The sequence below is a fragment of the Oncorhynchus mykiss genome, chromosome 6, assembly GCF_057628025.1.
Source record: "Oncorhynchus mykiss isolate SJ-2025 chromosome 6, ASM5762802v1, whole genome shotgun sequence".
NCBI classification, from domain to species: Eukaryota; Metazoa; Chordata; class Actinopteri; order Salmoniformes; family Salmonidae; genus Oncorhynchus; species Oncorhynchus mykiss.
This window is the reverse complement of record NC_143027.1, coordinates 4295001-4311508: the sequence shown is the minus strand read 5'-3', so window position 1 is coordinate 4311508 and position 16508 is coordinate 4295001. Positions and strand designations below refer to the sequence as shown.

The 16508-nt window shown below is 47.1% G+C and overlaps 1 protein-coding gene across 3 annotated transcripts in view; it reads right to left on the bottom strand.

Moving 5' to 3' along the window:
- LOC110511702 (ras-GEF domain-containing family member 1B-A) overlaps window positions 1–16508 on the bottom strand; it is a 167638-nt gene that overhangs the window by 11905 nt on the left and 139225 nt on the right. For all 3 annotated transcript variants that reach the window (XM_036979229.2, XM_090236863.1, XM_036979230.2), the window contains 5 exons: window positions 9978–10190; window positions 9446–9520; window positions 7649–7744; window positions 6811–6913; window positions 3594–3673 (listed from right to left, as the gene is read on the bottom strand). In XM_036979229.2, coding sequence (XP_036835124.2) covers window positions 3594–3673; window positions 6811–6913; window positions 7649–7744; window positions 9446–9520; window positions 9978–10190 — 567 coding nt within the window. The remainder of the gene's footprint in view (window positions 1–3593; window positions 3674–6810; window positions 6914–7648; window positions 7745–9445; window positions 9521–9977; window positions 10191–16508) is intronic.

Sequence of the window (16508 nt, the reverse complement as noted above, 5' to 3'; positions counted from 1 at the left end):
GAGAGAGAGAGAGCGAGAGAGAGACAGGGGAAGAGAGGGAGAGAGAGACAGGGGAAGAAAGAGAGAGAGACAGGGGAAGAGAGCGAGAGAGAGAGAGAGAGAGACACAGGGGAAGAAAGAGGCGAGACAGGGGAAGAGAGAGGAGAGAGAGAGAGACAGGTGAAGAGAGAGGAGAGAGAGAGAGAGAGAAAGAAGAATGGGAGAGGTCTGGGGTCCGCTCACCAACCAAGACTTCACAAAATGGGACAAACACCAAATTGAGACTCTGCATGCAGAATTCTGCAAAAATATCCTCAGTGTACAACGTAGAACACCAAATAATGCATGCAGAGCAGAATTAGGCCGATACCCACTAATTATCAAAATCCAGAAAAGAGCTGTTAAATTCTACAACCACCTGAAAGGAAACGATTCCCAAACCTTCCATAACAAAGCCATCACCTACAGAGAGATGAACCTGGAGAAGAGTCCCTTTAGCAAGCTGTTCCTGGGGCTCTGTTCACAAACACAAACACACCCTACAGAGCCCCAGGACAACAGCACAATTAGACCCAACCAAATCATGAGAAAACCAAAAGATAATTACTTGACACATTGGAAAGAATTAACAAAAAAAACAGAGCAAACTAGAATGCTATTTGGCCCTACACAGAGAGTACACAGCGGCAGAATACCTGACCACTGTGACTGACCTAAACTTAAGGAAAGCTTTGACTATGTACAGACTCAGTGAGCATATTGCTATTGAGAAAGGCCGCCGTAGACAGACCTGGCTCTCAAGAGAAGACAGGCTATGTGCTCACTACCCACACAATGAGGTGGAAACTGAGCTGCACTTCCTAACCTCCTGCCAAATGTATGACCATATTAGAGAGACATATTTCCCTCAGATTACACAGATCCACAAAGATTTAGAAAACAAACCCAATTTTGAAAAAACTCCCATATCTACTGGGTGAAATTCCACAGTGTGCCGTCACAGCAGCAAGATTTGTGACCTGTTGCCACGAGAAAAGGGCAACCAGTGAAGAACAAACACCATTGTAAATACAACCCATATTTATGCTTATTTATTTTATCTTGTGTCCTTTAACCATTTGTACATAGTTAAAACACTGTATATATATATATAATATGACGTTTGTAATGTCTTTATTGTTTTGACACTTCTGTATGTATAATGTTTACTGTTAATTTTTATTGTTTATTTAACTTTATATATTCACTTTATATACAGTGCCTTGCGAAAGTATTCGGCCCCCTTGGACTTTGCGACCTTTTGCCACATTTCAGGCTTCAAACATAAAGATATAAAACTGTATTTTTTTGTGAAGAATCAACAACAAGTGGGACACAATCATGAAGTGGAACGACATTTATTGGATATTTCAAACTTTTTTAACAAATCAAAAACTGAAAAATTGGGTGTGCAAAATTATTCAGCCCCTTTAAGTTAATACTTTGTAGCGCCACCTTTTGCTGCGATTACAGCTGTAAGTCGCTTGGGGTATGTCTCTATCAGTTTTGCACATCGAGAGACTGAAATGTCTTCCCATTCCTCCTTGCAAAACAGCTCGAGCTCAGTGAGGTTGGATGGAGAGCATTTGTGAACAGCAGTTTTCAGTTCTTTCCACAGATTCTCGATTGGATTCAGGTCTGGACTTTGACTTGGCCATTCTAACACCTGGATATGTTTATTTTTGAACCATTCCATTGTAGATTTTGCTTTATGTTTTGGATCATTGTCTTGTTGGAAGACAAATCTCCGTCCCAGTCTCAGGTCTTTTGCAGACTCCATCAGGTTTTCTTCCAGAATGGTCCTGTATTTGGCTCCTTCCATCTTCCCATCAATTTTAACCATCTTCCCTGTCCCTGCTGAAGAAAAGCAGGCCCAAACCATGATGCTGCCACCACCATGTTTGACAGTGGGGATGAAGTGTTCAGCTGTGTTGCTTTTACGCCAAACATAACATTTTGCATTGTTGCCAAAAAGTTCAATTTTGGTTTCATCTGACCAGAGCACCTTCTTCCACATGTTTGGTGTGTCTCCCAGGTGGCTTGTGGCAAACTTTAAACAACACTTTTTATGGATATCTTTAAGAAATGGCTTTCTTCTTGCCACTCTTCCATAAAGGCCAGATTTGTGCAATATACGACTGATTGTTGTCCTATGGACAGAGTCTCCCACCTCAGCTGTAGATCTCTGCAGTTCATCCAGAGTGATCATGGGCCTCTTGGCTGCATCTCTGATCAGTCTTCTCCTTGTATGAGCTGAAAATTTAGAGGGACGGTCAGGTCTTTGTAGATTTGCAGTGGTCTGATACTCCTTCCATTTCAATATTATCGCTTGCACAGTGCTCCTTGGGATGTTTAAAGCTTGGGAAATCTTTTTGTATCCAAATCCGGCTTTAAACTTCTTCACAACAGTATCTCGGACCTGACTGGTGTGTTCCTTGTTCTTCATGATGCTCTCTGCGCTTTTAACGGACCTCTGAGACTATCACAGTGCAGGTGCATTTATACGGAGACTTGATTACACACAGGTAGATTGTATTTATCATCATTAGTCATTTAGGTCAACATTGGATCATTCAGAGATCCTCACTGAACTTCTGGAGAGAGTTTGCTGCACTGAAAGTAAAGGGGCTGAATAATTTTGCACGCCCAATTTTTCAGTTTTGGATTTGTTAAAAAAGCTTGAAATATCCAATAAATGTCGTTCCACTTCATGATTGTGTCCCACTTGTTGTTGATTCTTCACAACAAAAATACAGTTTTATATCTTTATGTTTGAAGCCTGAAATGTGGCAAAAGGTCGCAAAGTTCAAGGGGGCCGAATACTTTCGCAAGGCACTGTATTATCTACCTCACTTGCTTTGGCAATGTTAACACATGTTTCCCATGCCAATAAAGCCCCTTGAATTGAATTGAATTGAGAGAAAGACAGAGAGAGAGAGAGAGTGAGACAGGGAAAGAGACAGGTGTGAGAGAGAGAGAGACAGGGAAAGAGAGAGGTGAGAGAGAGAGAGACAGGGAAAGAGAGAGGTGAGAGAGAGACAGGGAAAGAGAGAGGGGAGAGAGAGGGTAGTAGAGTAATGAGGGAGGTGTGGCAAGAGAGAAACCTGTTCCTGGGTTCCACTGGGACCTGGTTTATCCCTTTAATCTGCTACTTTACATCTTCTGACTTGAAGGTCCATACCTGGCTCCTCCACGGACCCCCAGGGAGCTCGTCTGATCTGAACCTCAGGTACACCGTCTACCTCAGCTGTCTGGGGCTACCCATCCCCATCTCAACACTTCTGAAGGTAGAGTATCCCTGTGGCAATACCACTTCAAACACCACGAGGCTTACAGTGGAACATGGGAAGGTTCGCTAGGCAACTAGCTGGCGTTTGAAGCTGCTAGGCAACTAGCTGGCGTTTGAAGCTGCTAGGCAACTAGCTGGCTTTTGAAGCTGCAAGGCAACTAGCTGGCGTTTGAAGCTGCTAGGCAACTAGCTGGCGTTTGAAGCTGCTAGGCAACTAGCTAGCGTTTGAAGCTGCTAGGCAACTAGATTGTATGACCCTCAGTGCAGCAGGTGAACAAGCAATTACCTCCAAGATGTCAAACTTGTCCGTCTTGACTTTGCTCCAGGTCTTCTTCAGTCGAGACACAGGACTCATGTTCATCCCAGCTGCAGAGAGCAAGACAAGAGAGAAGGGTGAGAAATGAGCTGCACACACAGCTTTAATTCCATTGACACAGACCCCCTCCTTGTAGCCATTGTTGAGCTGGATTCTCACCCTCCCTACCTCCCTTCCTCTCTCCATCCCGCTCTCCCTCCCTCTCCCTCTCTCCATGCCCCTCCCTCCCTCCCCTTCCCTCTCCCTCTCTCCATCCCACTCTCCCTCCCTCCCTCCCTCTCTCCATCCCGCTCTCCCTTCCTCCCTCTCTCCATCCCACTCTCCCTCCCTCCCTCCCTCTCTCCATCCCGCTCTCCCTCCCTCCCTCCCTCTCTCCATCCCGCTCTCCCTCCCTCTCCCTCTCTCTCTCTCTCTCTCTCCACCTCTTTCTCTCTCTCAATTAAATTCAATTCAATTCAAGGGCTTTATTGGCATGGGAAACATGTGTTAACATTGCCAAAGCAAGTGAGGTAGATAATATATAAAGTGAATATATAAAGTGAAATAAACAATAAAAATTAACAGTAAACATTACACATACAGAGGTTTCAAAACAATAAAGACATTACAAATGTCATATTATATATATACAGTGTTTTAACAATGTACAAATGGTTAAAGAACACAAGATAAAATAAATAAGCATAAATATGGGTTGTATTTACAATGGTGTTTTGTTCTTCACTGGTTGCCCTTTTCTCGTGGCAACAGGTCACAAATCTTGCTGCTGTGATGGCACACTGTGGAATTTCGCCCAGTAAATAGCAAGGCTATGCTCACTGAGTCTGTACATAGTCAAAGCTTTCCTTAAGTTGGGGTCAGTCACAGTGGTCAGGTATTCTGCCACTGTGTACTCTCTGTTTAGGACCAAATAGCATTCTAGTTTGCTCAGTTTTTTTGTTAATTCTTTCCAATGTGTCAAGTAATTATCTTTTTGTTTTCTCATGATTTGGTTGGGTCTAACCTCTCTCTCTCTCCACCTCTAACCTCTCTCTCTCTCCACCTCTAACCTCTCTCTCTCTCCACCTCTAACCTCTCTGTCTCTCTCTCTCCCTCTCTCTACCTCTAACCTCTCTCTCTCTCCACCTCTAACCTCTCTCTCTCCACCTCTAACCTCTCTCTCTCCACCTCTAACCTCTCTCTCTCCACCTCTAACCCCTCTCTCTCTCTCTCTCTCTCTCTCTACCTCTAACCCCTCTCTCTCTCCATCTCTAACCTCTCTCTCTCTCCACCTCTAACCTCTCTCTCTCTCTCCACCTCTAACCTCTCTCTCTCTCTCTCTCTCCACCTCTAACCCCTCTCTCTCTCTCTCCACCTCTAACCTCTCTCTCTTTCTCCATCTCTTTCTCTCTCTCTCCAACTCTTTCTCTCTCTCCCTCCACCTCTAACCCCTCTCTCTCTCCACCTCTAACCCCTCTCTCTATCCACCTCTAACCTCTCTCTCTCTCTCCCCACCTCTAACCTCTCTCTCTCTCTCCACCTCTAACCTTTCTATCCATCTCTCTCTCTCTCTCTCTCTCTCTCTCTACCTCTAACCCCTCTCTCTCTCTACCTCTAACCCCTCTCTCTCTCTCAACCTCTAACCCCTCTCTCTCTCAACCTCTAACCTTTCTCTCCACCTCTTTCTCTCTCCAACTCTTTCTCTCTCTCTCTCTCTCTCTCCACCTCTAACCTATCTCTCTCTCTCCACCTCTAACCTCTCTCTCCATCTCTAACCTCTCTCTCTGGTAATCACTCTGCTTCCCATATGGTAATCACTCTGCTTCCCATATGGTAATCACTCTGCTTCCCATATGGTAATCACTCTGCTTCCCATATGGTAATCACTCTGCTTCCCATATGGTAATCACTCTGCTTCCCAATCCAACACCATGCTTCCCATATGGTAATCACTCTGCTTCCCAATCCAACACCATGCTTCCCATATGGTAATCACTCTGCTTCCCAATCCAACACTATGCTTCCCATATGGTAATCACTCTGCTTCCCAATCCAACACTATGCTTCCCATATGGTAATCACTCTGCTTCCCAATCCAACACTATGCTTCCCATATGGTAATCACTCTGCTTCCCAATCCAACACTATGCTTCCCATATGGTAATCACTCTGCTTCCCAATCCAACACTATGCTTCCCATATGGTAAATCAGGTGTGTGTGAGTGCATATGTATTCAGGAGGACATATTTTCCCAGGGTCCTGTTTGTCTTTCCTTTTTATAACCCTCTGACCCTGTAATATCTCCCTATGGGTCCCTGGAGACTGAGGGGCTCTGCTTGTGGCTTCATCTCCGGGGAGAGAGGGGCTTGGGACAGCTGGTACTCCTAGGGCCTCCACCCTCCCTCCACCCAGCCGTTCCTCCCTCCCCACCATCCCCTTTTGCCTTCCCTCTTCTGTCAATACCCTCTGTCCCTCCCTCCTTCCCTCGCCTGCCAATACCCTCTGTCCCTCCCTCCTTCCCTCGCCTGCCAATACCCCTCTCCCTCCATCCTTCCCTCTCTGGTCAGTGCTGACCATCTGTCTATATGGGTGTTTGTGTAGAACTTCTCAGCTGCCCCTCCTCTCATCATCCACCCCCTCCTCCCGAACCTCAAGGCCTGACCAGCTGCCCTCTTCCCTGGCCACTCAGGACCCCCCCCCCCCCCCCCCCCCCCGTACCCCGTCGGCTGGCTCTGGCCGCCAAAAGCCTGGGGCAAGGACCCCAAACTAACCCAGACTTTTGTGCTTGGACCCTGGGGAAGGTCACAAGCTGGAGCCGAAGATAGATCGGGACGCATTAGAGCCAATCTGCTCAAGATTATCAATTGAAGCCTAAAGTTACCCTTTCTGTTCAGGTCAAGGACAATTTCTATGGCCGAATGTGTTACTTTTTGGAGGGGAAGTATTCCTATAAAAGTAAATAAGCAATATTTGAAAGACTATTTAAAGTGAATAAATAAAACACTGTGATTTTCGTTTTGGGTTAAGGCTGTTATAGGGTTTAGGAAGGTACAAAGTCTCGCTGAAAAACAGATTGCATTTACTAATCGTATTTCCTGACTGTCGACAAAAAGCCTTTTGTGTTTAGAGCAAGTGAGCCGGTGAGTGAGTTGTCACAAGGTCGGGGTGCAAAAGCACAACAACAACAACAACAACAACAACACTTACAGATGATGGCCATGAGGGAGTTGAAGTTGCCGATGTTGAAGCACTCCCGCGCCACGTCGATGAAGAACTCCATGACTCGCGCTCGCTGCTTCTTCTTTACGGGCTGCCAACAACATCAACAAGACAAGTCAACAACATCAACAGCAAAAAACAAGTCAACAACAGCAAAAAACAAGTCAACAACAGCAAAAAATCTACCCAACCCCTCACCACTCAGATCTACCCAACCCCTCACCACTCAGATCTACCCAACCCCTCACCACTCAGATCTACCCAACCCCTCACCACTCAGATCTACCCAACCCCTCAGATCTACCCAACCCCTCACCACTCAGATCTACCCAACCCCTCACCACTCAGATCTACCCAACCCCTCACCACTCAGATCTACCCAACCCCTCACCACTCTGATCTACCCAACCGCTCCGATCTACCCAACCGCTCCGATCTACCCAACCTCTCCGATCTACCCAACCGCTCAGATCTACCTAACCACTCAGATCTACCCAACCACTCAGATCTACCCAACCACTCCGATCTACCCAACCACTCCGATCTACCCAACCACTCAGATCTACCTAACCACTCAGATCTACCCAACCACTCAGATCTACCTAACCACTCACCACTCCGGTCTACCCAACCACTCCGATCTACCCAACCACTCAGACCTACCCAACCACTCAGACCTACCCAACCACTCAGACCTACCCAACCACTCAGACCTACCCAACCACTCCGATCTACCCAACCACTCAGATCTACCTAACCACTCACCACTCCGATCTACCCAACCACTCCGATCTACCCAACCACTCAGATCTACCCAACCACTCACCATGCAGATCTCTGTGGCCACCAGGAAGCTGAGTCTGTTGAACCACTGTACATATGCCTCCAGGCTACTAGCCTTCTTCTGGTCGCTGAAACAGCTCTGTAGCAATAAAGACATACCATTTAATTAGCATAGTATAGATACCATTTAATTAGCACCAGTAGCATAGCATTTAATTAGCACCAGTAGCATAGCATTTCATTAGCACCAGTAGCAAAGCATTTAATTAGCATAGTATAGATACCATTTAATTACACCAGTAGCATAGCATTTCATTAGCACCAGTAGCAAAGCATTTAATTAGCATAGTATAGATACCATTTAATTAGCACAAGTAGCGTAGCATTTCATTAGCACCAGTAGCATAGCATTTCATTACCATTACTTAGCTCATTGCTAATTGGGTATTTTGTCAATTATAAAATTAGTAATACAGTTTGACAAATAGACGTTATATTTATATTCTATATATTTAAAAATGTGAACCTAGCTCCCCAGATGGGTGTATAGGCTTTATAGTTGTCTTTGTAATTAGACTATTATTGCAAACTTTGGCACTATGCTCCGAGTCACACCGTCAGGGTGTTAGCTAGCTATTCACATTATTTAGCAGAGCTGAATAATTATAAATACCTTACATTCCTTTAGCTTGACGCATTTCTCCTCTCTCCCTCACACAATGGCCAAAAGTGGTCAACACACAGACCCACACCCCTTTGGAAGTGGATATAGAGGAGTAGCCCAAGGCACACGAAAAAAAAGGACGCCAAAATAGCCCCACACAACACCCCTGTTGCCTAGCAGCCGAACGCTGGCAAGCACACGCACACACACCCAAAACAAAACCCTCGTGGCGGCTGTTTCGTGGCCGAGTGGTTGCATGGCGATACAACCAAAACATTGTATCCCTTGCAGACAGACAGACGGAGGGATGTTTAAAGGAACAGGAAGAGAGGGACAGCAGATATTTGGTCTACTACCACAGGTATGTCTGGGGATACACCGTCTACCTTACTGACACAAAATGGTGTCCTCACATTGACCCACCATGGGGTCAGTTTCAGTCGAGTCCATAATGAGTGACTGTCTGGAAAGGAAACTGGTGGTTCTAGACTCTGGATAGAGCCAAATCACTGCTCTTCTGATTTAAGCAATGTCGGTCATGGTGGTGATAGCCAACTGTATTGTATAAATCTACTTGGAGATAGACATTAGTACTAGTGGAGACGGATGGAACCAAATCTACTAACCTTCAGATTTTAGCAATATAAGGCAGGGTTCTACCTGCATTATCACACCACGGGGTTCTGTCTGCATTATCACAACACGGGGTTCTATCTGCATTATCACCCCAACGGGGTTCTATCTGCATGATCACACCACAGGGTTCTGTCTGCATTATCACACCACAGGGGTTCTACCTGCATTATCACACCACGGCGTTCTCTCTGCATTATCACACCACAGGGTTATATATCTGCATTATCACACCACAGGGTTCTACCTGCATCATCACCCCACAGGGTCCAGCTGCATTATCACACCACGGGGTTCTATCTGCCTTAGCACACCACAGGGTTCTATCTGCCTTAGCACACCACAGGGTCATATCTGCATTATCGCAGGGTTCTATCTGCCTTATCACACCACAGGGTTCTATCTGCCTTATCACACCACCGGGTTTTACCTGCATTATCACAGGGTTCTATCTGCCTTATCACACCACAGGGTTCTAGCCAACTGTAGCCTGTTCCATAACATACCAGTGACCTATTGTGGATAAGCATGCAGACTCATTACCTTATCATTGTCCAGAAGGTCTTTCTTCTCAAAAGCCTGGATGAATTCCTCTGGTTCGATGTTGCTCAGTCTCTCCTGAAAAGGGAAAAAGCAACTCAATAAATTCCATCTTTCTCTGAACGCGTTCAGTCAGGTTGATGACGTTAATAAATGTTTTGCCAATTTTTACATCCCCCTTGTAAATATTGAGCTGTTATGATGCAGGCTACAGCAGAACAAACACAACCGTTTTAATGTACGGACAACAAACATAGCTGATGACAAGTAGCAATATGAACAGTGTCTCTCACCAGTTGACACGTGTCCACATACCTCTGGTCATGTAGTGTGTGTGAGTGAGTTGCTGTGTCTGTCTGTCTGTCTGTCTCTCAACAGTTCTATGTGAGTGAGTTGCTGTGTCTGTCTGTCTGTCTGTCTCTCAACAGTTCTATGTGAGTGAGTTGCTGTGTCTGTCTGTCTGTCTGTCTGTCTGTCTGTCTGTCTGTCTGTCTGTCTGTCTGTCTGTCTGTCTGTCTGTCTGTCTGTCTCTCACCAGTTCTATGTGAGTGAGTTGCTGGGCCATGGTGAAGGGGTCATTGCAGATGGACAGCATGTCCCTCTGGATGGCCTGAGGCTTGGCCTTGAGCACGGTCAGTCTGTCTGTAGCCGTAGCATTGATCTTGACCAGGGCTTCCTCGTACTGGCTCAGAGTAGTCAGCTTCCTGATTAGGACTTGAATCATCTGGTGAACCACCTTCCTGTACAGCTGGAGGGAGGGATGGAGGGAGAGAGATGGAGGGAGAGAGATCGAGAGAGAGATGGAGGGAGGGACGGAGGGAGAGGGATGGAGGGAGAGAGATGGAGGGAGAGAGAGGGATGGAGGGAGAGGAAGAGGGAGGAAGGGATGTAGGGAGAGAGATGGAGGGAGAGGGATGGAGGGAGAGGGATGAGGGAGAGGGAGGAAGGGAGAGGAGAGGGATGGAGGGAGAGAGATGGAGGGAGAGGAAGTTGGATGGAGGGAAGAAGGGATGGAGGGAGGGAGGGGGATGGAGAGAGGGAGAGGAAGAGGGAGGAAGGGATGGAGGGAGAGGAGAGGGATGGAGGGAGGGAGGGAGGAAGGGATGGAGGGAGGGAGAGGGATGGAGGAAGAGGGATGGAGGGAGAGGAAGAGGGAAGAAGGGATGGAGGGAGAGGAGAGGGAGAGAGATGGAGGGAGGGAGAAGAAGAGGGATGGAGAGGAAGAGGGACGGAGGGTGAGGAAGAGGGATGGAGGGTGAGGAAGAGGGATGAAAAAAGAGGAAGGGAGAGGAGAGGGATGGAGGGAGAGGGATGGAGGGAGAGAGATGGAGGGAGAGGAAGAGGGAGGAAGGGATGGAGGGAGAGGAGAGGGATGAGGGAGAGAGATGGAGGGAGGGAGAAGAAGAGGGATGGAGGGAGGAAGACAGGAAGTCAGTTTCATTGAGTTCACAGGCATGTTATGCATTAAATATAGTAACTATATAGCTGGAAGGAGGAATGAAGGGAGTGGTGTGTGGAGAGACAATTCCCGGTCACGGCCCCTTTCCATCCCGCTGGTATGAGGTTCAAGAAAAGAGAAGGAGGCTTTCTGCGACCACATCCCGTCTCCCTCCACCTCCTGTCTGCCAATTCAAGCCAAGGGAAACTACAGTAGGTTCTGCAAACAAGTCTCAAGTTCAGTTCAGCAGCGGGCCAGGCCAGCGTGGGAAAGTAGCACTTTTCTAAAAAAAATACTTTCCTTCAAACTGTATGTGTCTTGTCGACCAAGAAATTCAACTAATCTGTCTCATCAAGCCAATCGCCACTCACCTTGTCAACTCAAGCCAATCGCCACTCACCTTGTCAACTCAAGCCAATCATCACTCACCTTGTCAACTCAAGTCAATCACCACTCACCTTGTCAACTCAAGCCAATCACCACTCACCTTGTCAACTCAAGCCAATCACCACTTAAACTGGAGGTATCACAGCCTTAAACAGCAATGTTGGGGGGGAGGGGGGGGGGGGTCTAGATTATAGAGAATAATATTCTATCCCGCTGTAATCCCACTTTTGTGTGTGGTGGAGATTAAATGCTCTCCGTCACGGGGATGAACCCCAGATGACAACTTTAACTCCCTTCAGGTCTTTACTACTGCATTACATCATTCACCTCCTCTCCTCTCCGGTAACCTAGCAGTGGTGCTCCTCTCTCTGGTAACCTAGCAGTGGTGCTCCTCTCTCTGGTAACCTAGCAGTGGTGCTCCTCTCTCCAGTAACCTAGCAGTGCTCCTCTCTCTGGTAACCTAGCAGTGGTGCTCCTCTCTCCAGTAACCTAGCACTGGTGCTCCTCTCTCCAGTAACCTAGCAGTGCTCCTCTCTCTGGTAACCTAGCAGTGGTGCTCCTCTCTCTGGTAACCTAGCAGTGCTCCTCTCTCTGGTAACCTAGCAGTGGTGCTCCTCTCTCCAGTAACCTAGCACTGGTGCTCCTCTCTCCAGTAACCTAGCAGTGCTCCTCTCTCTGGTAACCTAGCAGTGGTGCTCCTCTCTCCAGTAACCTAGCAGTGCCCCTCTCTCTGGTAACCTAGCAGTGCCCCTCCTCTCTCTGGTAACCTAGCACTGGTGCTCCTCTCTCTGGTAACCTAGCAGTGGTGCTCCTCTCTCTGGTAACCTAGCAGTGCCCCTCCTCTCTCTGGTAACCTAGCAGTGGTGCTCCTCTCTCTGGTAACCTAGCAGTGGTGCTCCTCTCTCTGGTAACCTAGCAGTGGTGCTCCTCTCTCTGGTAACCTAGCAGTGCCCCTCCTCTCTCTGGTAACCTAGCAGTGCCCCTCCTCTCTCTGGTAACCTAGCAGTGGTGCTCCTCTCTCTGGTAACCTAGCAGTGGTGCTCCTCTCTCTGGTAACCTAGCAGTGGTGCTCCTCTCTCTGGTAACCTAGCAGTGCCCCTCCTCTCTCTGGTAACCTAGCAGTGCTCCTCTCTCCGGTAACCTAGCAGTGGTGCTCCTCTCTCTGGTAACCTAGCAGTGCCCCTCCTCTCTCTGGTAACCTAGCAGTGGTGCTCCTCTCTCCAGTAACCTAGCACTGGTGCTCCTCTCTCTGGTAACCTAGCAGTGGTGCTCCTCTCTCTGGTAACCTAGCAGTGGTGCTCCTCTCTCTGGTAACCTAGCAGTGCTCCTCTCTCTGGTAACCTAGCAGTGGTGCTCCTCTCTCTGGTAACCTAGCAGTGCTCCTCTCTCTGGTAACCTAGCAGTGGTGCTCCTCTCTCCAGTAACCTAGCAGTGCTCCTCTCTCTGGTAACCTAGCAGTGGTGCTCCTCTCTCCGGTAACCTAGCAGTGCTTCTCTCTCTGGTAACCTAGCAGTGGTGCTCCTCTCTCTGGTAACCTAGCAGTGGTGCTCCTCTCTCTGGTAACCTAGCAGTGCTTCTCTCTCTGGTAACCTAGCAGTGGTGCTCCTCTCTCTGGTAACCTAGCAGTGCTTCTCTCTCTGGTAACCTAGCAGTGGTGCTCCTCTCTCCGGTAACCTAGCAGTGCTTCTCTCTCTGGTAACCTAGCAGTGGTGCTCCTCTCTCTGGTAACCTAGCAGTGGTGCTCCTCTCTCTGGTAACCTAGCAGTGGTGCTCCTCTCTCTGGTAACCTAGCAGTGGTGCTCCTCTCTCTGGTAACCTAGCAGTGCTCCTCTCTCCGGTAACCTAGCAGTGGTGCTCCTCTCTCCGGTAACCTAGCAGTGGTGCTCCTCTCTCCGGTAACCTAGCAGTGCCTCTCCTCTCTCCGGTAACCTAGTAATCTAATAATAATATAACAATTAGTAGAACTCTGACCTCAGCAATCGGGCATTAAGTACAACTGTAAACTAGATAAACTTGGAGGACTTTACTGTTATATATGTACACAATATCTTGGGACTTTCACCATCCATCAAAAAGGTGTAATTAGTTGCACTCAATAAATATCTTACTTCATTATATATTATATGTATCCTACTTCATTATTCAATGTTTTCAATTAGTTTCACTGCATTAGGGAGAGCGTACACAGACCCTTCGGCTTCACAGCCTTCTTCAATGTGTAGGTACAATTTTCTTTTCATTCAAAACAGCATTTGTAAACAACTACAGATGAGCAGCAGGTGCTTCTAAGTACAGTTGGACAATGCAGGACTAACCTGATCCTAGATCTGATGCTGTTCTCTTGCTCTGGTCACGACAATGATGATAGGAATTGGCCAAGACAGCACAAACAGATCTGGGATCAGGCTAGTGGTCGAGCAAGACACCAGAGAGACGGTCTCTGGCCGGGGGCACTTCAAAGCATCCTGCCATCTGGTGAGTCTTCTGTCCTCCACAGACATGGGGGTTAAGGAAAGGGGGCTCTGTCTGGCTATAATTAGAAACTATTCCTGGAGATACCGGGCTGACATTTCCACGCAGCGGGAGCTACTTGGGGGGGGCTAAGCCTTCTTCTATGCCTCCGCCACCCTCAACTCTGGTATCTGAGAAGGGAACAGACGGTCAGGCAGGCCGACAATCACCCCCCCCCCCCCTCTCTTCTTTTTCCTGGCTTTGTGACATCACTTCCTGGTGAGGACCACCTGACCAGTGCCAGAAGGTTCTCTTTGTTATGGAATCAGACAGCTTAGCTCAGAGAGAGAGAGTGACAGAGCGAGAGAGAGAGAGAGAGAGAGAGAGAGAGAGACTGACAGACAGACAGAGAGAGAGAGACAGAGAGAGAGAGACAGAGAGAGACAGAGAGAGAGAGAGAGAGAGAGACTGACAGACAGAGAGAGACAGAGAGAGACTGACAGACAGAGAGAGAGAGACAGAGAGAGAGAGACAGAGAGAGAGAGACTGACAGACAGAGAGAGACAGAGAGAGAGAGAGAGAGAGAGAGACTGACAGACAGAGAGAGACAGAGAGAGAGAGAGAGACTGACAGACAGAGAGAGACAGAGAGAGAGAGAGAGAGACTGACAGACAGAGAGAGAGAGAGAGAGAGAGAGAGACTGACAGACAGAGAGAGAGAGAGAGAGAGAGGAGGACTGAAGTGCACTTAGAGCAGGAATGCACTCACTCCTGTTGCCATCACGATGTTTATGTGTCTAGTGTCTGAAAACACCCATAATATAGACGGGTTGGTTGTTTAGCAACATGCGCAATTAAGGGGCAAAACAGACTTGGTAAGCTTAGATTGTTGACAACATCCCAAACTACATTTAAACATAAACAAACATAAATACATTTGCAAAATGAGCACTTGTTGTCACTCAAATACATCGTTACAGTTGTTGGTTAGCTAGCTAGCGAATTTGAGCCATATTAGCATAGACAAGACATCAGTCAAAACACCCCAGAAATTGGTATCAAGAACGAGATAAAAAAAAAAAAGAGCCACTTACAATTCACTACATGGCAGCTTCTCGTCACGGTAGCTATCAGGTCGTCTACAATCGCAGCAACACATGGACGTCTGCCCCTTTGAAGCGCGCGCACATGGTTCGTAACGCAGTCAGCTAAACCCCCGGCTATATGTCTCCTGAAACTCTTCAGTGATTTTATTCTAACTATGTGGAATTTAAACGGTTTACATGGTGCAGTACAGCATAGCTACCAAACTTCTATCGGAGGTTTTACTGAACAGAGCCAAGTGCAGGAATATCATACCCTCCATAACATGCTAACCTCCACAGTTTTTTTTAATGGTGAGAGGTCAGCGTGTCGTAGCCATCTATTTACCACCACAAACCCATGCGGGCACTAAGACCGCACTCAACCAGCTGTATAAGGCCATGAGAACATTAGGGATGGAACTAGAACATTAGGGATATAACTTCAGGGATAGAACATTAGGGATAGAACATTGGGGATAGAACATCAGGGATAGAACATTAGGGATAGAACATCTGGGATAGAACATTAGGGATAGAACTTCAGGGATAGAATATTAGGGATAGAACTTCAGGGATAGAATATTAGGGATAGAACATCAGGGATAGAACATTAGGGATAGAACATTGGGGATAGAACATCAGGGATAGAACATTAGGGATAGAACATTAGGGATAGAACTGGAACATTAGGGATGGAACTAGAACATTAAGGATAGAACATTAGGGATATAAAACTGGGGACAGAACTAGAACATTGGGGACAGGGATAGAACATTAGGGATATAAAACTGGGGACAGAACTAGAACATTGGGGACAGGGATAGAACATTAGGGATATCAAACTGGGGACGGAAGTGGAACATTGGGGACAGAACCTTGGGAGCCAGGCATGTAACCACTGTAAACCTGTGAATAGGTGTTGGAAGGGAACAGATTTTGCCTGCCAAGGCTACAGGAAGTACCCAGTGTTCCAGTCCCGTCCCCAATGGTGAAAAACCATCCATCTTAACGCAGAGCTACAGGTCCATTATGAAAAAGAGACAAAAAGAGATGGCTTAGCTAAGTAAATGAAGCAGGGACACGTTGATCTGGGTTAGCAGTATCAGCTAAAGTTATCACCCTCTCTTTGGTTCTTACACAGCTATAATTCATCATCAAGTATTTTTTTAAATCAACGGCAACAGCAGTAGCCGAGGAACTAAATGTGCTGTGGTGCAGTTTGGGGTTCCATTTTTACATCCATTTAAAGGAGAGAATAACAAGAGAAGTACAAGCATTTCATAGGAAGTCATCCCTCAAAGTAAACCATGAAAACAGCAAACCAAGGCGATGTTCCAAATGGCACCCTATTCCCTACATAGTGCACTACTATAGATCAGGACCCAATGGCACCCTATTCCCTACATAGTGCACCACTTTTGACCAGAGCCCTATGGGGTCCATTTGGGATGCTGACCAAAGCAAACCAGTACTAAGCTAGTGACATACAAGTCAGCAGTAGTGGAACAATTCAACTGCAACCTAAGGAGAAGCAGGGCCACAGACAAGCTGCTGAACAATAGCAATTTTCTTTTGATTTGGCCAGGCAAAAAAAATATTTAAAAACTGCTTTGTGGCTCGAGCAAACTTTCCCCACTAACCAACCCCCTGAAACCTCTAGCCCAGCAAATGCCTTGCTCCAACATGCCCTCTCAAATATACCCAGT